This window comes from Stegastes partitus, unplaced genomic scaffold (genome assembly GCF_000690725.1).
Source record: "Stegastes partitus isolate 25-593 unplaced genomic scaffold, Stegastes_partitus-1.0.2 Scaffold1146, whole genome shotgun sequence".
NCBI lineage: Eukaryota > Metazoa > Chordata > Actinopteri > Pomacentridae > Stegastes > Stegastes partitus.
Genome location: NW_007578877.1, coordinates 53,680 through 77,140, shown reverse-complemented (window position 1 = coordinate 77,140; position 23,461 = coordinate 53,680). Strand labels below are relative to the sequence as shown.

The 23,461-nt window shown below is 39.7% G+C and overlaps 1 protein-coding gene across 1 annotated transcript; it reads right to left on the bottom strand.

The window, feature by feature from the left end:
- Positions 1-8,485: 8,485 nt before the first annotated feature.
- On the bottom strand, positions 8,486-12,793 carry foxa1 (forkhead box A1). Its single transcript, XM_008296679.1, has 2 exons — positions 12,728-12,793; positions 8,486-9,634 (listed from the first exon to the last, which is right to left on the bottom strand). Exons 1-2 carry the CDS (start codon positions 12,791-12,793, stop codon positions 8,486-8,488), a joined length of 1,215 nt encoding a protein of 404 aa, XP_008294901.1.
- Positions 12,794-23,461: the final 10,668 nt, after the last annotated feature.

Here is a 23,461-nt window from a genome sequence, read left to right as displayed (position 1 = left end):
CTGTACACAATATTAGTGTTTTTGTACACGTTATAATCTTGTTTGTACATGCTTCTAGCTAGTTTGCGCGGATTGTTCATACATGTTGTCACCTTGTTCTCATAGTACGATATCTTGTTAGCATGTTATTATCCTGTTCACCTGTTATTAGCTTGTTAGCACTCCCTATCTTGTTCAAGAGTGTCCTTATGTTTATTTTGTTGTCTTACATTATTGTCTTGTTCATCTTTGTAAGTCTTGTTTGTGAGTCTGTTTAATCTTGACATAAATAATTTCCTTTTTTTTATTTACAGCAATTGTTTAAGTAAAATTGACTTATCATCATCATTATTATTATGTTTTTCTCATATTAACACAGTATTTATATCTTCTCACAAGATTTCTATGTTCTGTTATTTATTGGTGGAACATTTTGATCAGGTTCATTTCTGTTGCAGGTCCAGATGTGACTTCAGTGTTTGTAAAGATCACCTGCGGCCTGTGAAGTCCAGCTTCAGTGGAGATACGAGGTTTCCCCGTAAACACTTCATCAGGTGTGTTTTGCATAAATTTACCAGAATATTTACTGTATATGAGCCTGTGCTTGTTGAACACATCGATCCGTTTTATTGGACGTGTGAAATGTGGTGATGGAGGCCTGACCCTCCACAATAAAGGCCTCTGTGTTAAAGCACGAAGGTCAGCGGCAGTAAAACGGTAATAAGCATCAGACAAATCAAATGTCATCCCACCGTGACGGCGCGTTTCACCTTCTGCAGCTGCAGCACGCAGTTATTTATGAGTGGGAAATGCCAGTGAACGCATCACGGTGGAATAAAAGCTGCTGTTTCTGTTCTGATCGATTCAATCATCTTCCGATAATCAATCAGGGGAGGAAATAAAGCAAATAAATAACAGATATTCAGTCCCATCGTCACCTCCTTCATTAGTGAATTATTTGGAATAATCGGAACATAATATAATAATTTTATGTTTATTCATTTGTGTTTGTGAACTTAAAGAAAACAAACAGTAAATATGTATTCACTGTAAACAAACATATTTACAATATATTCTACAATATATTTAGATTTTTATGCAGCAGTTTGTTCGTGATATTAGAAACGAAACAAACACTGTGAAGTAAATAAAAGTTCATGTTTGTTTACAAACAAGCGAACAGGTTGGAAATATATATTTTTTTAAATTTTAAATATAGAACTAGTTAAATGTTTCCTATAAAATAATTAGTGTTTAAATCTGCAGATTGAATCGTGTTGTTGTTTGTGTGTTGTGTGTCTTTATGTTGTTGTTATTTGTGTTTGTCGCGGTTCCGGGCCCGCGGCTCCGCTCGGCTCCTCTCGGCTCCGCTCGGCTCCGGCGCCGCTCCGCGTGTCGGTGCGTGTCGCCGCTTCGGGGATCATGTCTGCGGATAATTAGCGGATAATTACGGGATCATTAGAGACATTTCGCGGCTCTGCGGCCAAAATGCGTGAAAAAGCTTCGGATCAAAGTGAAATCTGTCGGGATGTGTTCAGGTTCACGGAGCCGCGGCGGAGGTTACACCGCACAAAGGCCGCGAAATCCGGCGACACAGCGGCGCTTTGAGGCGCTTTGAGGCCGCAGGAGGTTCACCGTGTTCGGCTTGAGCACCGGAGAGAGCCGCAGCCGAGCAGCGCCGGAGGAAGCCGAACACGGAGCGAGAGGACGAAGTGAAGGAGCAGAAAAACAAAAACGACAAATAAAGCAGAAAGAGGTGAAACACAGAAAAGAAAACGGAGACAAAGACTGTAAATAAAAACATCAAGCAACGCGTGGAAATAGAATAAAAGTCCAACAATAAATAAATAAACAGGACAACAACGCAGCAGGAAGAGAAAGAAGCGGAGGAAACGTTGGACATGTTCTTTCTTTTTCACTGCATTTGAATAAACCTCGTATCTCCTGGCTGTGAAACCGGCTTTAACGTTTGTTTGTTTGTTTGTTTTTATGACGCTCGTGTTTGTGTTTGTTTTTATCCGTAAATTATTCAAAACAAACAAAACAAAACACACAAAAAGTGGAACCGACAGACGGAGCAGCCGCGCTGGAGATACGCGTTTTTCCTCATTAATAGACTTCAACAAACACACGGGCTTAATTAGAATAATGATGATTATTTATTGTTGTTCTGTTTCTGTCAGACTGAAGGAAGGCTTCATTCACCTGATGAGTTTGAGTTTCCTGGAAATCTAATTAAACTCATTATTTAAAGCTGAACTTTAAAAAAAAACAAAAACTGAATTAAAGAACAAAAATGAAAAATCTGCTGCAGAAAGAAAAAAATCTGAAAATCCAACCCTTTGATCTTTTTTTTCTTTTTTTGTTTCATTCATCATTTTCTAAAAATATAAAGATCTTCATCACTTCATCGATCGGTCCTATGACACATTCATCACCAGCTGATGTTATTTGTTATTATGTTATTTATTGATAATTAACCTGCTGTTTTAAATTCTTAAATAATTAAATCACCATTAATCAATTCAACTGTTAAAAACCAAACTGAGCATCAGAGCAGTTTGTCTCATCTCCATCTTCTAACTGATCTCATAAGAAATCATTGATCCCTAAACGTTAAAATCAACGCTTCAGACAAGTTTGAATCAAACTAAATGAAGTTAATAAATTCACACAAAGAGAAACTAAAACACTTCGATAAATCATTAATCAATCAACCAATCAATCAATGAACTGATAAGTTTCCAGTGTTTCTTTGTTTTATTTGAAAATGACAGAATAAGTTAAGAACATGCATCAGAGTCGAAAACCAACGAAGAACAAACACACGACGAGGACGAGGAGGTTCTTTGATCCTCAGTTTAGCTCCTTCAGGGAGGAAGACGAGGACGAAGAGGAGGATGAAGAAGAGGAGGAGGAGGAGGAAGAGGGTCTGTGTGTCTGCCAGTGTTCCATAAAACTGCCGTTTTCTTCCAGAAAAAAGAAGAAGAAGAAGAAGAAGGAGACCTCCCACTTCATTCATGCACATGGTAATAATCAATAATCAATAATCAGTGATGGACAGGAGAGCTGAGTTTAAATACAGACGCATCAACAGACAGGAAGTGTTTCTGCTTTTACACACAGTGAGAGTCACCAGACAGATCCGAGAAGAGCATCGACGCAGGATCAGTGATCAGATAATCGATCGATCAGTGGATGTCTGAACAGTCCAGACTGTAAAACTGAACCTCTCCCAGAGGAGTTATTGATCAGTGATCGGTGGCTGCTGCTGAAGTCAAAACATGGATTTATTGTAAACAAACAGATTTTACTTTCTGACCTGAAAACAACAAGCAGAAGCTGCATTTCAGCCCCGAGTTCAGTCTGCAGGCAGCGACCGAGGACAGAACGACAGTGAGGAACCAAAAATCTTCACTGTCCAGGAACCAAAGTCCAGGAACCAAAGTCTTGGGATGTTGTTTGGAGGAAAAATCCCAGAACCAAAGTCCAACAACTAAAGTTCAAGAACTAAATTCCAAGAACCAAAGTCCAGGAAAATTCTTTGGAGCTGAAGTCCAGGAACTAAAGTCCAAGAATGTTCCTTTTAGCCGAAGTCCAAGTCCAAGTAAAGAGCAGAACTCTAATCGCTGAACGTTGCCGAGGATCAAAGTTGTTATTATCAGTATGATGTGTGATTCAGCTGATAAACCGTCAGAACAAACGGTTCTTTTACCACCACTAATAGGTTGTTGTTGTTTTGGTTCCTCTCCACACACAAACATAAAGGCTCTAACTGGAACCAGAAACGGTTCTCGGCAGTGGTGCCATAGAGGAACCATGTTCATGTTCACAAAATGCCTTTTAGCAACATTTCTTCAAACGATTCTGTAAAGAACCCTCAAAGGTTCCTCAAAGAACCATCAACAAATGGTTCCATTGGGCACCGCAAAACTTTAGCAAACATAGGTTCTTTATTTTCAAGACAATTCTTGGTGGACTCATGTGGTTCTGTTTGATAACTGGACTTGGTAGTTGTCTCAGTCACTCCAGCATGTCTGGGTTCCTTCCACGGGAACGTGTTTAATATTTTGGGTTCTTGGTCAGACAGAACGACACTGAATCTGTGATGAACGTTTCTTGTTGTTTTGTGATGTTTTATCGATCAAACTATTTATTGATAATGAAAACAATCGTAGCTGGAGCTCCAGCTTCATGCTGTGACCTTCCATCAAACCAAAGAACTCACATGAAAAACCTTTTAAAGAACCACATACAGGACATAAGGAACCATCAGTTAATGATGTTTGAAGAACCAATGAGCTGCTGAAGAACCATTAAAGAACTGCTGAAGAACCATTAAAGAACCGCTGAAGAACCGTTGTTTTTCTCAGAGTGTGGCAGCACTGTGAGGAACCAGTTCTGGTTCCACTTAGCACCTGTTTTTCTGAGAATATTGAACTAAACGTGACTATAAAATATGATCTGAAATCAAATCCCAACATTAGTTCAAACAAACTGTTTTCACTGTTGAAAAATAAACTGAAGTTTCAACTTTTACTGGTCAGTAAACGCATCACGGCCCCTTCAGGGTCCTGCAGACAGCCTCCGTACAGTTTGACAATGAGGGATTTTAACTCTTTACTTTTAGAACGTGACACAATGAAGCTGAAGAGGTTTAAAGTCGCCGAGTTCTGTGGTGTGAAGCTTTTTATCCTGATACATGACTGATATTCAGACCCATTGTTTGGATTTTCAAAATAAGTTTTAAACCTTTTTTATTTTAATTTTCACACCTGAACTGATGAAGGTTGTCCTTCTTTAAGCAGAACCGTTGTGAGCTGATCCTGCTGCATGTGTTTCATCTGATTTCTCCCTGAAGCGGGCCTGTGACACGTCCAGAGCACCAGAAAATGATCCGAGGAGACTCCTGGGTTCCACACTGGAGAACAAACATGAGGTATTTCTGCTTTATTTGAGTATTTGAATTTCATCCGATGTTGTTTCTGCACTTATCTGACGTTACAAATGAGGACTTTTACAAACAGAACTGAAAAGTCTGATCCAGTGTGAGGCCTCTGCAGAGATGGAGAACAGTCAGACGAGACGTTTAGGTGCAGATCTGGTTTTGGTTCCACATTTGAATCTCACACCCTCTAAAATATGATTCCACCACTTTCAGGAACATTTTTAGTTCTGATTTGACCAAATATATCCTTTAAATTAGCAACGAGTTGACAAAGAAGCTGAAGTTCAGCTCCAGAGTTCTTTTCTTGGTTATTTTAATTTTTATAGTTTGTGTTATAATTTAAGTCTGTGTTGTTTTTGCTCCTGATCTTTAAATATTGAGTGTTGAAACAGAAAACTGCAGTTCAACGTTAACGGACGACTTCTAATGAAAAAACATTCAACCAATGAGTCATATTGAGTTCAATGAATTAGTCGTTTTAATAATCAATTACTTATTAACTGGTAGCTTAAGCACTAGTTTTAAGGTTTTACTGGCTTGAAATTCAAGGTGGAGAAAGTTTAAGTTATGAAGCCAAATTAATAAATTTGCTGCAACTTAAATTTAGTTTTAATTCAAACAAGGCAGAAATCTGAGTTTAACCCACAAACAGTATGAAGTTGGTGTGATGATCGTCACATCAACACAACTCATCAAAACAACGTGTGCAGCTTGAAAGTTTATCCAAATCTATAAACGTGTACCTCCGTTAGAGTGCACATGAACAAAGAAAAGACAAGAAAGGAAAAAAAGAACATCTAATTGGAACAACTTACTTTTTAAAAACATTTTAAACATTTGTTTTCATGATCGTGGTGATAAAACACATGAAGCTTACTTTTAAATAACAGAAAATAGTTGGAACAAATTAATTTGTGATGAATCTAAAGATATTCAGTCATTAAAATGACCTTTGATTGGAGATGAAAAGCTGAGTTCACACAACTCCATGTAGTTTGTAGGTTGAACATAATTTCATTGAATTAAACATTGATGCCATTTTTCTCTTTTGTGACCTAAACATGACTTTTTTTTTTTTTTTTAGAGAGAAACTTCTGAACTGATGAATCATCTGTTTTCATAATAATTTAAATTATTTCCCCCTAAAAAAGTGTCTTTTATTCAGAATAATTTCAAGTTTGGGGTTTTTGGTCCAAAAGAATGAACAACATGAGCGTTTGTGTCATAAAATAAAAATCCACACATGGATCCAGAACAAGTGGAAACTGCAGGAGTCATTCACGAGGATATGAAACTGTTTAAAACATAAACAGGACATTTTTTAAATATTTAATTGTGAAATAAAGTGAAAACTTTCAGATTCTGCCTCTAAATAAAGGCCCAGATTATTGATCTGTCAGAGAGTTGAACCGATCGATCATCAAACAGAACAGATCAAACAGAAGCTGATCAGAAATCCGCCCGGACACAGACGAGCGGCGGCGGCGGGCGGGGATCCGTGTCGAAGGGTTTCTGGTGAACTGACCCTTCAAATCAAAAGCCTTTTAATGTGTCGGGTTCTTAGGCTGCGGGTCGCGACCCCTCTGGGGGTCAGCGCGGCGGCAGACGAGGTCGTGGGAGAAATAAATCCTCATCGGAAAAATTAATCGTCCTCATTAATCTGTAAACATCAGCAGCGTCGCCATGACGACGCGCGGCCGGCTGACCTCCGACCTTCAACTCATCGGGAGGCAAAACCGCAAACAAACGCTGCAGCTCAACCTGCGGCTCGCGGCCCTCTGCGGGTCCACAGAAACTTTATTCAGATGTTTTTCTGAAGTTTGCTGCTTTTTTTTTTTTTTTTAGGAAACATTCAGCAGTTTTTTTTTTCTCCTCCGCGTGTCTTTAAAAACAAATAGAACAAGAAGATAAACTCTGGTTGGAAGAAGCTGTGTTTGTCAGAAAGATGCAGCAGATTAAAGTGAAATATAAATCAGATCAGAGCGAGCCGCTAACAGGTGCTGCCTGAAGGACAAACTCAGGGAACAAACGGACACAGCAGAAGAACCGAACACACTGACGGCTTCAGATCATCGCCAGAGAAGAGTCAGAGCCGCTATTTAAAATATCCAGTTTGTACGTATAAACTTCACATCTTTCAGAGACCACGATCAGGTCTTGTCCTGATTTATGAAAACCTGAATCTGCACATAAACATCTGGTCCAGAGTCTCACATTATGATTCTACTGGTTCATGTCCAGTCTGCCAGTTTCAATATTTCACAGTTTGAATGCTCATCAGACTGGAAATTAACGACTGATCAACACCGATTATCTGAGAAATGTGTCTAAAATCGGCTGACATTTGAGTGGACTTTGGTTTGGCTTCATATTAGCTGCTCTGATTTAAGCAAATATTTACCTCCTATATTAAATTAGAGACACAAAAAAAGGTTGCAGGTCACTAGTTTTTATGTAAACCTCAAACCCCAGATCAGAACCAGGACTCCGAGGCGTCCACGAACCAGCAGCTTGTTGGACTTTTGAAACTGTTGAAACTATTCAGGAAGTTGGTGTTTTAATCAGCAGCACTCACCGGTTTATACTACGACAGGTGTTCCAAAATTGACTGATATTTGAATGGACTTTGGTTTGCTTTCATTTTTGCTTCTGTGATTTAAGAAAAATACCTAAATTAATCCTCAGAATTCACCTACAGGTATTAAATTATCCAAAGTGTGATAGGAGTTTGATTTGTTAGATGGATGCAGGACGCAGGACCAGCAGGTCATTTGTTCTGGTGTTCTTTAAAGTGAATCATCGAAACCATCCGGAAAATCTGTGTTTTAATGCTGTTTTAACCAGCAGCACTCACTGATTTACGCTGATTATCTGAGATGTGTGTGTGTGTGTGTGTGTGTGTGTGTGTGTGTGTGTGTGTGTGTGTGTGTGTGTGTGAAATCGACTGATTTTTGAATGGAGTTTGGTGTGGTTTCATCTTAGCTGCTCTGATTAAAGCAAATATTCGCCTCCATGCAGCGCATATTAAATCAGCAGGACTTTGAATGGAGTTTGGTCAGTCAGACGGAGGCATAACATGTAGTAGACAGGTTACAGGACGCAAGTTTTCATGTACACCTCAAAACCCAGGATCAGAACCAGAACCAGGACTCTCAGGTGTCCAGGAACCATCTTTTCAATTGTTCTGGGGTTCTTTAAAGTGAATCATTGAAACTATCCCGGAAACTGGATCCGGAAAGGATTCTGACATCACTGGTTGGACTCTGGACAAATATCAGCAGGTTCCTACAGATCCTGAGCCGACGGTTCTGGTCTGACCTGGTGACCTGTGGGATCCTGCATCGATGTTTTCATACCTTCAGATTGTTTGGGACTCGGTGTGTCAAAGGAGACCACAGACCTGGGACCAGGTAAACCGGCTGAGAGTTCAGGTGTCTGTTTGCGTCCCGGTTCGGTCACAGTGCAGGAGTTCAGTCCAGAGTCTCCGGTTCATCACAGTCACTCAGGAAGTCCAGGACGGCTGCATGCAGAGAGTCCAGGCGGGAGGTGCAGCGGCAGCTACGAGGTGTTGAGCAGCGGTCTGGGATACACCCCTTGGTAGTAGGAGGCCTCCAGTGGCTCCATGGTCCTGCCCCCAAGGCCGGACGCCCCGCCGGCATTGTAGGAGGAGTACTGCAGCGCCTCGTAGGCCTTCAGGTCCAGTTTGTGCTGCTGCTCCGATGATGACATGAGGTTGTTGATGGAGAACGGGTGGTTGAAGGAGTAGTGCGGGTCGCCTTTAATGTGTAGCTGCGATTCGTGGGCCATGGAGTGGGGGGGCAGCGACAGCGAGGACAGCAGCTGGGAACCAGACACCTTTAGGTCCGACCCCACACCGCCCCGCAGGTCCAGGCCTGGTGGAGAGGCCGCCTGGCTGGAGGACGGCAAGGAAGAGTCCAGGAGTCCCGGAGGTTTGATGGCGTCCGCCGCAGGAGACGCTCCACCGCCCCCCTGCTCCTTCCTGCCGTCCGACTTCGTCGACATCTTCTTCTCGCACTTGAACCTCTTCTGGCGACGCAGGTAGCAGCCGTTCTCGAACATGTTCCCAGAATCCGGGTGCAGGGTCCAGTACGAACCCTTCCCCGGTTTGTCCGGCGAGCGCGACACCTTCACGAAGCAGTCGTTGAAGGACAGCGAGTGCCGGATGGAGTTCTGCCAGCGCTGCTGGTTCTGCCGGTAGTACGGGAACAGGTCCATGATCCATTGGTAGATCTCGCTCAGTGTCAGCATCTTACTGGGCGCCTGCTGGATCGCCATGGTGATGAGCGAGATGTAGGAGTAGGGCGGTTTGGCGTGCGGGTAGCTCCGTCTGAACGCCTTGTTGTCGCGGGCTCGGTTCAGCCCGCCGCCGCCGTACGCCATGCCGGGGCTCATGGTGGGGCTCATACCGCCGTACGGGTTCAGGCCCATGGAGGCCTGCTGAGCCGACACCGAGGTCATACTGGACGGGCTCAGGGCCCCACCCATGGAGGCCACACCCCCGCCCAGACCGGACATGGTCGACGGTGCCGAGCCACCCATCCCTCCGACCGGGGCTGGACTCAGACCCGTACCGCTGTATGACATATTGAAAGAGCCTGATGTGGTCCCGCTGCTGGACATGTAACCGGACATGGATCCCATCCCGAGACCAGAACCCATTCCACTGCCTGTCATTGGAGAGTACACCTGCAGAGAGAACAGAACTATTTAGGACCAGAACCACAACCAGAACCCATTCTGCTGCCAATCATTGGGCAGTACACCTGCAGAAAGACCAAAACAAGTTAGAATCAGAACCAGAACCCATCCCACGACCCTCCCATTGGAAAGTACACCTACTGAGAGATGATAACCAGTTAGACAAGAGCCTATTAGAATTAGAACCAGTCAGACCAGAACCCATACCACTTCCGGCCATTGGGAGAGCACCTGCAGAGAGACGAGAACCTGTCAGAACCTCAACTAGAAACAGAACTAGCCAGATTAGAAGCCATCCCACTGCCAGCCATCGAAAAATACATCTGCAGAGAGACCAGAAACAGTTAGAACCAGAACCAGAACCCATTCCACTGTCTGCCATCAGACAGACATCAGACATCTGCAGAGAAACCAAAACCAATTAGAATCAGTCAGATGCACTGGACTAGATACTTCTAGGTTAGATCAGAGCCAGTTTTACTGGGTCAGACATGGTTTAAATAAGGCCCGATAGAACCAGATTCAACAGACATGAAGTGGTTTCATTAGATCACAGAACTAGTCTAGTTTAGAACCAGTTGAACCGTGTCAGAGACAGTTCGGGCAGATTACAGCTTGGTGAACCAGAACCAGGTTCATTTGGTTATTTATCTGATCTAAGTGGTTCTGAAACATCTAGAACCAGAAAATCCAGATTAAAAATAGTCAGAACCAGTAGAACTGGATCAGCTCACAGAGAAAAATTTCAACAACCGTTCAATTGTCCGATCAACAAACACTTAAAAATACCACAAATACCTGCTCATCAGTTACCCCCAATACCTGATCGATCAGTTATCGATTACGTATTGAATACCATTACCCTCCTGCAGCGCCCCCTGCTGTTGGTTTCCACGTAAACCTGCATCTCATTAACCAAAACTAATTGACTGCATCATATAAAGGCAGCTTGATGGACACAAAGATGTGAAATTTATATGAGCTGCTGCTGTTTTGGTGATAATAAAACTTTGTTGTGTATTTTTATTACAGCTGCGAGCTTCATGTGAACACTAAAACCTTTAGATTAACATTAAAGGACATTTAAAAGCTCTGTTCTTTCACCAACTAAAATATGAGAGCAGCAAGAAAAACTGTTTGCACCCTAAATGTTTTTTTTTTGTTGTTTTTTTAAAAATGTTTTAATGATTTAATTTGACCTCTGTACCTATATTTTCAGCACATGAATAAATGTTTAATATTTATTAGTAATAACAATAATAATAATAATAACAATAATAATAATAATACAGTGGTAATATTTCTAAGTGAGCGTTCTGAGGTTCTCCTTCAGGTGAAGCCGCTCACAGCTGCTGTGATGTTCAGGTTCTGAAGCTTCAAATTAGCTGCTGCAGAGATAAACTAACAAATTCAGCACAGTTAAAGGAAAACAGCGCTTTTATATTAATTTTCCTTTTTTTTTTTTTTATAGTAATTCTATTTTAGCAGTTTAGAGCTAAGAAAACAGAACAAGCCTGGTTTAAAATCAGCCTGATGAAGGAGCGTTCAGGGTGTGGTGCTGCTCTGAACAAACCAAAGGCAGCAGCAGACTCATTTAAAATGTCTTCAATTCAAATTTAAAAAATGAACAGAACTAAGTTTGCACAGTTTTAAACAATATGAAGTTTATCATCAGTTTGAATTATTATGAACAGGGAAGAAAAGAAAATCCACCTGAACATGTTTAACTTCATTCAGTCTGTAAAAAAGGTTTAATTTAAATAATTATAATAACTCAATACTAAGCCTTAAACTCCATCCTTATTATTATGAATAAAATCTCGCATTTTCTTGTAGAATCATTTGATGAAGTGATTTATTATTATTATTATTATTATTATTATTATTATTATTATTATTATTATTCAGGAACCACAGCAGCTCATCATTTCCTTTATTCTGCTGCTTTTCTTTCATTTTTAAATTAAACGTTAAAAATCAGCTTTTATCTCCGCAGAAGACACGAAATATTTTTCCTTCTTGTTTTCTATTTTGGACAGAATTATTCACTTAAATTAGTGAAATAAAGTCAGATCACAGCTGCAGTCCGTTTTTCTCCTCACAGCTTCAGTTCAACAATCAAACACGAAAATGATCAGATTTTTTTAATCAACAACAGAATCACACGTTATAAAGGAAATGTTTAGCATCGACGAGCTGAACTGAGTTTATGTGAAATTTAACGTTTCAGTGGATGTTTGTGTTTTTAACAAGCAGAAAGGGACCGTTTAAATCCGCCTGGTTTTTATAATAATACTAATAATTATCCTTATAAATAATAATAATAATAATAAACCCTCAGCCTTCAGTTTGTCTGAGATGGACATGAACACATGAACGGGTTCAGAGCAGATTCCGTTTTTAAAAAAATTAAAAACGGCACCAGAACAATAGTAATAATAAATAAAAACATCCAATTTAAAGAGTTGTATTACTTTTTTATTATTATTAATAAACTATTTTTATTTTCTCTAATTTCTTTCCTTTTATCAGAAAAACAGACTTTTGAATAATCCGCAGTTTGATGATGGATCCTGTTCACTCAACGTTTTCCTTCTTGTTCTTTTCTGAACATTTTCACTCAGATTAAACTGAATCTGATTTAATAACGAACTCAAACCCGTTTTTTGTTTTGTTTTTTTTTTTATCTTTAAAGCTGCCTCTCAGAATAAACGCACAGATTTAATTTGTCTTTTTTTTTATTTCGGCGTATTTCAGCTCCTTAAACTCTGATTTATTATATTACTGATGGATCCTATTTTTATCTGATATTTTTTATTCTATGATTAATTTTTATTTTAACACTTTGAACAGAAACTTTTCACTTTCTCTGTTTTTCTTTAAAACTTTTATAAAAACCTCCAACAGCTTTTCTCTTCCCGGTTTTTCCCGGAGCTCAACCCGGTCTCAACTTCATCTGCTTTAACTGGAGAACTTGTTTTATCTGTTAAATCGGTTAAACGCGGTCCGGACCGAGCCGGACCGGGCCGGCCGGGTCCCGCTGCGGGCCCTGCGGCCGGACGGCGGCGGACGGTGACCGACCTCCTCGCTGTAGTATCCGCTCCAGTCCGGAGCTTCGTGCCCTTCCATCTTCACCGTCCCCAGCATGGCGGGAGCCCGCAGCCCGAACGCGGATCCTGCAGGTCCCGCTCCGGGTCTCCTGGTCTCCCGGTCCTGTCCCGGTGCCTGCGCGTCCTGGTGCCGGTGGAGGAGCCGAGCCGAGCCGAGCGGAGAGCGGCAGAGTGTCGGAGAGGAGGAGGAGGAGGTGATGGTGACCTGCGGCTGCTGGTCCTCCTCCTCCGGCAGGTCCAGCCCTCCGGACCTCCGTCACTCCGTCAGGCCGCACCTCCACCCAGGTGGAGTTTAAACTTCATGTCATCCAGCAGCAGGCGGATCGATGGGAGCACCGATGGAGGATCCATCACCTGATCGATGAGGACACGTGAAGGTGTTTCCACATTACAGCACGTTTCATTGTCTTTGGTCAAATTAGTGCATAAAATAAGAATGAAAAACAAATTCAACAGATTTCTTTTTTTTTTAATTCTTGTTAAATGTGACTCCACCTTTTCCAGCTCCCTGCTCTAGAAACACAAACTAAACCGCATTCTGAGAACATTTGTGGCTTTAAATCACATTTATTTGATACTGAGGTGATCAGAGAAGCTGAAAATCCAAATAAACAGATTTTTGGTTTGTTTGATGTGAATCTTTCCACCAGTCCTTCATGCAAGACGCCTATTTTAAAAAGACTCAGGATTCCTTCATGTTTCAGCTTAGAAATCCCCATTTAAAAAAATAAACTGAAAAAGACCAATAATATCAGTGATTGATCAGATTCTGTTTGTTGGATGTGACTCCAGCAGTCCTTCATATGAGACTCCTGTTAAAAAATGTTGAATTTTAAGTTAAATTCTTTTAGCTCCCACCTTCAGAAACACTAATTAAATATGATTCTGAGCATACATGTGACTTTAAATCACATTTATTTGAAGTAAATGTGATCAAAGGAGCTGAAAATACACAGAAGTGGAAATGAGATGATTTTTTTTGGTTTGTTGGATGTGAATTGATCCTCCAGTCCTTCATTCAAGACTCCTATTAAAAATACTCAATTTAAGGGTTCCTTCATGTTTCAGCTCAGTGATCCTCGTGCAACAAAACTTCACAAAAACAATCAATAATCTCCAAAATCAGGACAGAATTTTAGTCCATTTTTAAGCTCACAGTTCCAGAAGCAGGACAAACTGATCGATCAAGCTGATCAGAGGAGCTGCAACGATAACAGATCCATGAAATGATCGACTGGAACACGTGAAGCTGTTCTGAATTCACAGGAAGAAATAAAAACAGTAACAATCAGCATTCATATAACAGACTGAACTTATTTTTTATTCTTGTTAAATGTGCCTCCACCTGCCAACCTCCATACAAGAGTCCTATCAGAAAACACTGCATTTTAAGTTAATTTTTCAGCCCATTTGGAGCTTATATGTGACTTTAAATCACGTTTATCTGAAACTGAAGCGATCAGAGGAGCTGAAGACACACAGAAGCAGAAACGAACGTAGAAATGAGCAGATTTTTGGTTTGCCGGATGTGACTCCGCCTGCCAGCCCGCTCATACCAGACTCTAATTAAAAAAGATATTATTTTAGTCAAATTTTGAGCTCACAGTTGCAGAAATACAAATTAAATGACGTTCTGAGGCATTTTATTTGAACTTAATTTGATCGGAGGAGCTGAAAAATACTCAGAAGCAGAACTAGAACTGCCAAATAAACAAAGAGAAACAATAACATCTTAGTGATCGACCAGATTTTTGGTTTGTTGGCTGTGAATCCAACTGAAAACCGTTCATTCAAGACTCTTATTGAAAAATACTCAATGTTAGGATTCTTTCCTTATTCAGCTCACTAATGAACCAGAAAACAGATTAGAGGACATTTGAAGGATATTTGTGACATTCAATCATATTCAGTTAATTTCTTCTATAATTACTATGAAAGTGGTCAGAGGTGCTGTAAAATACACAGAATAGTAACAATCATCTGAATGGGACTCCACCTGCCTGCTCTTCCTTTTGAGAAAGGCAGAATTTTAGGATTCCTTCATTTTCAGCAGCTCACGGTTCCAGAAATTCACCCAGAGATGCTGATTAAGGAACATTTTCAGCATATTTGTAACATTTAATCACATTTATTTTGAAAAAAATGTGGTTGACGAAGCTGAAAATACACAGCAGCCAAAAAAAAATAAACCCACAAAAACCATGAAGAACGTGTTGTTTAGAGGAGTTTAAATTATGTTTTTATTGTATTTGTTCAATTTTACTACTAAAACAAGACTTCAGTTTAAAAAAACATGCACGTTGTCAAAAATGCTCTTCTAACAAAACTGAAAATCAGATTCTGTTGTTGTTGAGTCTGACTCCACCTGTCAACCTTTCATATAAGACTCCTAATAGACTTCATTTTAGTTAATTTTTTAGCGCTTGTTTCAAAAAACCCACCCAGAGACACAGGTTAAACGACATTCAGAGGGTTTGTGTGACATAAAATCACATTTATTTGAATTTAAATTGGTCACAGGAGCTGAAAATGTACAGAAGTACAAAAAAAAAACCACAGAATAAACAAAGTGAATCAATAGGAAGGATCCAAAGCATGAAAACTTAAAGAATTATGAAGGGTTTTAATTACAAATAAAGAATATTTGTTGTGTATTTCGAGGTTTTTGCCATTGATGTTAAACTGTGGAGAAGGTCCATGTAAACCTGAATATGTCTCAGCATAGCATTCAAACATCTGAATTATTTGGAAAAGATCAATAGTGGGAGTGATTGAACGGACCTGCTTTGTTAATGATGATTCTTTAATGTGAACACGTTTCTAGAACTCAGTATTTCTGTTCTTGAATTGTGTTCAGTTGGACTTCAGGGAATATTTCTGGACATTTTTAACATTTTCTGACACCTAAGCATGAAAATAACCAACTGATCAACAAAGAACATCAGGGTCAGGGTTATTTCTAACGATGAGCGCTGCTGGTTTCAGATGAATTCGACGTCCCAGCAGGTTTTCTGTCTGCTAATGATATTAAAGTATTTCTATTCTTATCGTTATTATCAGAGGCTGTAATCGGACGCTCATCCCTTCATGCTTCTGATCAGCTGTGACCCTGCTCCTTCTTGTTCAGGCCTCTAGCTGGTTGCTGACTGGTTCTGTGCAGTGACCCAGGTTCTAACTGGTCACACACCAGTTTGTGGTGTGTTTACTGGTTTCTCTGGTGGTGTTCCTTCTGGCTGACTGGTTCCAGTCTGGCGGTTTAAAGCTGTTAAAGAGCGAGTAACAGAGCAGAACAACTGATCGCTGCTCACCATTATCTGACTGGATTAACTGGATGAGCTGCCGGATTAAAGGACACTTACACCAAAACACTGAGACGAGACAAAGAGGAGGAGGACGAGGAAAAGAGGAGAAACCTAAAACAGCTTCATTTATCCGGGTTTTCTCCCCCAAAACAACTGTCATTGATCCAGATCCAGTTCTGCAGATCTGCTCATCATGATGCATCTTCTGGAGAAGCTGATTGTCTCTTAGGACGCTGATTCAACTGTTTCCAATACTTTGTCCACTGATGTGAAATATATCAGCTTCTTTGATGTCAGATAAACAAACTGAATCTGACAGTAAACAAAGAAAACAAGATTTTTGTAAGGCTACGAACAAAAAAACAAAAAGACAAATTAAGTTCTAACAAACATCGTAGAGCCACGACACCAAACTGAACTGGTTTGGAAACTGTACAAAAACCAACCTGTTTAAAACTAATCTCAACTTATTGTTAAAATCTAAAACTGTGATCTGTTTAAAAACTGCATACAAGAATCTTGTTAAAAATTCAACAAAACTGAATCTGATGAACAATCAAAAGTAACTGAATCTGTTTCAGAAAACTAAACAAAACTGAAGCTGCTTAAAACCCAAAACAAATTGGACTTGTTCTAACACTAAACTAGCTTAAGTAAACGAAACCTGTTTAGAGCTTAAACTGAACCAAAAATGAACCTGTTCAAAAAAGAAATCCAAATGTATTGTCTAGAATTCAAATAAAAAATAAAAATCTTGTTAAAAAGGAAACAAAACTGAATCTGTTAAAAACAAATCCAACTTTATATATATATAAAATTAGCCCAACTAAACTTGTTTAAAAATAACCAACTCAAGTGTTCAATTAAACTAAACTAAACTCGTGTAAAATTTAAATCAAACTGAAAAAAAAAAAAATCTGAACTTGTTTTAAAACCTAAACTGACTCAAGTAAACCAAACCTAAAGTTAAACCAAATCAAACCTGTTTTAAAACTAAAACAAACTGAATCAAGATTCTTGTCTTGGAGCTTTGGATCTTTTGGACCTGGAGTTCTTGGCCAGCTGGACCTGGAACAGAAGTGTTAGACCAGAAAGACCTGAACTGAAACCACAGTTTCTGGATAATTCTTCTGCCTGGACCAGAAGTTCTCATGCAAAGTTCTGGACCGTTTGGACCTGGGCTAATGGAACCAGTATCATCTCAAGTTTTTTTTTGGGACCCACTTTGACCAGTTTTTGTAGAACCGGTCTGGTCTGATCAGAACTGTGAATTCTTTCTCTGTTCCAGTTGAAAGAAGAGAACATGCTGTTTTTAGTGTCGCCGTGGAGGTGGTTTCAGGATCAGATCCTGTCGAGGAGGTTCAGGGTTTCGGTGTGACTCACTCGACTATAAATCCTGCAACCGTCAAACTAAAAGCTCCTCAGTGGTAATTATTCTGTTCCTGCTCAGACTGATTCACCTGGCACCTGTCCACGACCTCCTCCCCTGTCCACGACCTCCTCACCTGCCCACGACCTCCTCCCCTGTCCACGACCTCCTCCCCTGTCCACGACCTCCTCCCCTGCCCACGACCTCCTCCCCTGCCCACGACCTCCTCACCTACCCATGACCTCCTCACCTGTCTATGCCCTTGTCTTCCTCACCGTCCACATCCTCCTCACATGTCCACAACCTCCTCACCTGTCCATAACTTGTTCACCTGTCTACAGTCTCCTCTCAGACTGAGAGAACCTGGACTTGAACATGGACCTGGACCTGGACTTGGACTTGACTGGGTGCTCCTTTCAGGTTCAGGTAAGGTTACAGTCAGGCTTTATTTCCTTAATGTCTTTTGGAAATATAAGTCATTGTAATGTCTTCTGAGCCGATGAAACCGGATTATGTGGGTGTGTGTTTCTGAATGTGTGTGTGTGTGTGTGCACATTTGTTTGGGTGTGTGTGTGTGTGTGTGTATGTGTGTGTGTTGAACTGAAAAAAATGAGTTGAAGAGTTCAGCGGAGAAACAAAGCTATCAAACATTACTTTAATAACAGGCTGCAACACACACACAATAACACACAGTGACACACACGTGCACACAAAGAGGTAAATATCTCCCAGCTTCCCCTGCTGTCAGTCAAGGAGCTGCAGACTACAGGTGAGCAAGTTCACCTGCAGGTCAAACAGCCAATGTTAAAGCAGCTCACAGGAACATCATGTGACCTCTGCCTCTGACACAAGCAGGTCTTTTCCCTCAAGTACATTTTTTTTTCTCATTAAAATCTGAAAAATGACCCCAAACAACCACTGAGACATGTCTATCTAACCATCTATCTGTATAGTGATGTATCTACATTTAGTGTTTTCTTTACATGAACAAAGTGAATAATATTCCTGTTGTTTGATGGTAAATCTATAATAAAAAATAGACTTTTGCTATTATTATTTTGTGAATCTATAGCGAAAATAGGATGTTTTCTGTTATTTTATAGTAAATCTACAATGTAAAAACTGTGAAGGTTAAATAAATGCAGAAGAAAAACTAAAAATGTGCCAACAATGTTTTCCTGTGATTAAAATTAAACATTTTCCGTTAGCATATAGATCAACAACTATGAATTTAAAAAGGACATTTTTGTTAATATATCTTCAGCAATAAAAATTTAGCTTTTCTGTTACTTAATGATGTACTTACAGTGATAGTAGCTCTTGTAAATATATATATATATATTTTTTATGTATTTATTTATTTTTTTATTTTTTTAATTACTCAGTTGTCTTTAACATTTCTATATATAGAAAGATGTTGAATTCAAACTAAAGAGAAATGTGTATTTTATTCTCTAAATTGTCCAAAGCTCACTGATTTATTAGGAACCAGCTCGACTATTTAAAATCTGTTTCACATTATAGATGGTGAAACATTTAAAAATAAGGCTTAGATATAGCATCTGTTCAGGGCTGGCAGGAACAGCAGGCGAAAATAAATCTGTCAAGCTCAGCCTTGTTTCTTCTGCTGCGTTAATTATTGAGTGTTTGAGATGTCCGATCAATTAATACACTGATCAGTCCATCAAACCTGTGACTGACAAGAAGCGGTTTCCTCAGATGAAGCCGGTGCTAATCCCAGTCTGTCTGTGTTCAGCAGGTCACCAGAGAACTACTTCACCCACAATCCACCAGGCAGCTCAGGAGGACTGTGAGTGTCTGTTCTTGCCACCAGATGGCGTCAGATCCAACAGAACCAGGCAAGATTGGGAATCTGAGAGGATGAAGACTTCAGCATGCTGGATAATCATTCAGAGGGACAGAAACAGGTCCAGAGACCACTCCAGATCAGGCCTATGATGCAGAACTACTCGATTTAAAATACAAACAACCACGAAAATATGCAAAATAAACAAAATGAGATGTACAATTACCAAAGCTAAATAAAAACAACCACAAAAATATGCAAAATAAACAAAATGAGATGCACAATTACCAAAGCTAAATAAAAACAATCACAAAAATATGTTAAACAGCTTAAATGTGATAAAATGATCAAAATGTGACATAAAACAGCCAAAAATAAATTAAAATAACCACAAGAATATGGAAAACAACCAAAACTGAATGTATATGACCACAAAGATACACAAAGACCTACATGTGACACAAAACACAAAGTCACAGTAAATAGAAATGACTACAGAAATGCAAAACAATCAAAAAAAATTAGAGACAGAACAAAAAATCTGACTTATAGGCAAATAACAACAAAAAGATGTAAAACAGCCTAAATGTAATGCAAAGCAAGTAAAAAATAAGAATAAAAAAATACCAAAATCTAACTGAAGACAACTGCAAAAAACTATGCAAAACAGCTAAAATGTTACACAGAACAACCAGTATGAGATGCAAAATAACCAAAATTAAATGTAACACTATCAAAAAACATAATACAAACAACCACAAAAACCAAAATGACCAAAATGTGACACAAACCTACCAGAAAGGAATGTTACATTTCCAAAATGTGGTAACAAATGACCGCAAAAACACACACGACAACCAAAAAGTGAAACAAAACAACCAAAATGAAATGCAAACAACCACAAAAATACATACAGCGACCAAAATGTGACACAGAATAACCACAAAAAGACGTAAAATGACTCAAAAGTGTGACAAAGTAACCAAAAAAGATGCAAAATGACCACAATATGTCATAAAATGAACAAAATATGACACAAAATATACATGTATAATAACATATAATTCAGCTTGAGGAACATGATAAAGAGGTCAAGGTGTCGACTCAGCTTCTAAATTCTCCCAAACTGAATCTGATTAAAGTGCCTGTGTGATACTGTGGAAGGACAAGTCTGGTCCACGGAGGCTCCACTTCACAGCTTCCAGGATCATCTTCTGCGAATGTGTTGTTGCCTGAAACCACAAAACACCTTCACAAGTCTGTGAAGTCCAGGCAATGGCCAATCAGAGAGGAGACAGCTGGGTTTAATGCTGTGGCTCATCGGAACTGATGGAGACGTGACTACTGTGGGTACGTCTCCATGGGAACCAGGCCTGCTGCTTCCTGTAGTGTCACACTTAAAACTGTCCTCCCACTGTATCTGTCTGTGGGTGTGTGAGTCCCCACACTGTGGTTAAACCAGTGGTACGGTTCAGGCCTGGCTTCAAGGTATGTGCCCAGTACGAGATGGAAACAGGTTTGTATGTGTCACATCACGAGGACATTATTGATTATTGATTATTGTTGGGGGCTGCAGGGTAGCTCAGTTGGTTAGCATTGTTGCCTCGCAGCTAGAATGTCGCCGGTTGGCGTCACGGTGAGGACACCCAGGATCTTTCTGCGTGGAGTCTCCATGTTCTCCCCGTGCAGTGTGGGTTCTCTCCGGGTTCTCCGGCTTCCTCCCACAGTCCAGAAACATGTTGAGGTTAATTGGTGATTGTAAATTGTCCGTAGGTGTGAATGTGAGTGTGCTTGGTTGTCTGTCTCTAAGTGTAGCCCTGTGATAGACTGGTGACCTGTCCAGGTGAACCTGCCTTCACCCTGAGTCAGCTGAGATAGACTCCAGCCCCCATGACCCTGGTGAGGATGAAGGTGTAGAGATGATGGACGGATGGATTATTGTTGGCTGTCTTACATTACGTGTGCCTAATGAGGACAGTATTGATTATTGATATATTGATTGTTATTGTCTGGGGTCACATAATGTCTACATTATAAAAAAAAAAAAAATATTGATTATGTATTGATTACTGTTGTCTCTGTCTCACATGATGTGTGCATGGACATCACTGATTACTGGTGTATTGATTATTACTGTTTCTCTCCCCCTTGACTTGGTCACTGGGAGGACATTATTGATATATTGATTATTGCTGTTTGTCTCAAATGACATGATTTTTAGAGGAAATTATTGATATATTGATTATTGTTGGCTGCCCTACATGACGTGTTCCTACTGAAGACATTACTGATTATTGATAAATTGGATATTGCTGTCTGTGTCTGACAAAACATATGCATTGTGGGGATGTTATTAATGATCGATTTTACTGTCTGTGTCTTGCATGATGTGCGCATTATGAAGACATTATTGATATATTGATTATTATTGTCTGCCTCACATGATGTGTGTGCATTGTGAGGACAGTATTGATTATTAATATATTGATTGTTGGTGTCTGACAAAGCACGTTCAATGTAAGGGTGTTATTAATAATTGATTATCGTCTGTCTTACATGATGTGTGCATTATGAAGACATTACTGATATATTGATTATTGTTGTCTGTCTCACTTGACGTGTGCTTTATGAGGACATTATTGAATATTGTTGTTTTCTCACATGATGTGTTTATAATCTAAGGTCATTACTGATATATTGATAAATATTTTCTTTGTCTAACAGGATGTGTTTGCATTGTGAGGACATTATTGATTACTCATATACTGATTATTGGTGTCTGGTCTGACATGGCATCTGCATTGTGAGGACATGATTGATTACAGATGTATTGATTATAGCTGAAGTTTTTATGGCTCTAAGGGCTGTGAAACGCTGCTGACATCATGAGCCGGTGACCTTCAGCGAGCAGCAGATGATGAGATGGAGCCTTAATCCAGAGAAAAGCTTTTATCATCAACTTTATTGATCTGAGTGACTGATTCAGGTCGCTGCAGATTACACAGCACTTCATCTTTTTCCATCTTCATCATCAGATTCACAACAGTTCCCTGTGAGCCGATCGCTCTGTCTGATTGGATCAGCTCAGTAACCATGGAAACTCAGATGGATGCTGCCTGTGTGTTTATGTAAAGAAATAAAAGTGTGGTGCATTCTGAGAACAAACAGGCGGCTTTTTCTACCTCTCCATCTCTATTTTCAGTCTCATTTTCTTGAAAACATCAGTTCAGTCAGATGATTTCAGCTTTTTTCTGTCACACAAGAAAGACGACAGGGATTTATAAACCCACTGACAGTTTAAACTCAGTGTCGGACACGCTGAACAAGACTGCAGACTTTGGGATTTCATGATTTCTTTGATTCAAATTGCAATTTGAAATCAATATTTATCTCATCTTCACTCCAGAAGACAACAGTGTGAACAAAAACCATCACAAAATGATGAAAAATTACTTAAATAGAACGCTAAACGTCCAGAAATAAATGTAAGCAACCACATTAAGACCTTAAACAACCTAACTGTGATGCAAAGAAGATGAATGCAAATGACCACAAAAATGAGCAAAACGTGATACAAAACAATTAAAATCAAATACAAACCTCAAAAAATGTGAAGAAGGCCAAAAACTTTTACACAAAATGACCCAAGAAAGAAAGAAAATTACCAAAATAAGGCATCAAACAACCAGAAACCTGCTAAAAGCAACACTTCAGGAGGTTTGAACTTGTCTGTGCAGCATCTCTTTTTTACATTTCTCTATTTAACAACACAGAAGACGGCACTCGTTGCATTTAAAATCACTTCTTTATTGATCTGCAGAAAACGTGGAACATTCAATACACGGTTTTGTCTGAAAAAAATAATTAATTTGTTTTGTTTTTCAGTGAATCTGCTGAACTCTGAATCATAAAACTCTTTATATTTACAGGTTCTTACACGTGTTGTCCAGCCGTGAACCAGTTTTCAGGCTGATATTTAAAATACTTCAACGCTGTAATAAAAATAGAAGATACTTTAATAAATGATAAAACAGCAGCAGCTCATATAAACCTCTAATCTCACATATTTTTGTCATTAAAAGCTGCTGATGATTCTGAAAGCTGCTTCTGTTTGACACAGACCTTCGATTGTTTAGACGTTTACACTGATGTTTACTCTGATGCTCACTGCATGCTGCTGCACACTGACTGACTGACTGACTGACTGACTGATTGATTGGTTGATTG

What these genes read in the sequence shown, in the direction of transcription:
- foxa1 (XM_008296679.1), bottom strand. Translation starts at nt 12,793, where the DNA reads ATGCTGGGGACGGTGAAGATGGAAGGGCACGAAGCTCCGGACTGGAGC. An exon ending in GCGGATACTACAGCGAGGAG is followed by an intron (nt 9,635 to 12,727) that starts GTCGGTCACCGT and finishes TTCTCTCTGCAG; the next exon opens with GTGTACTCTCCAATGACAGG.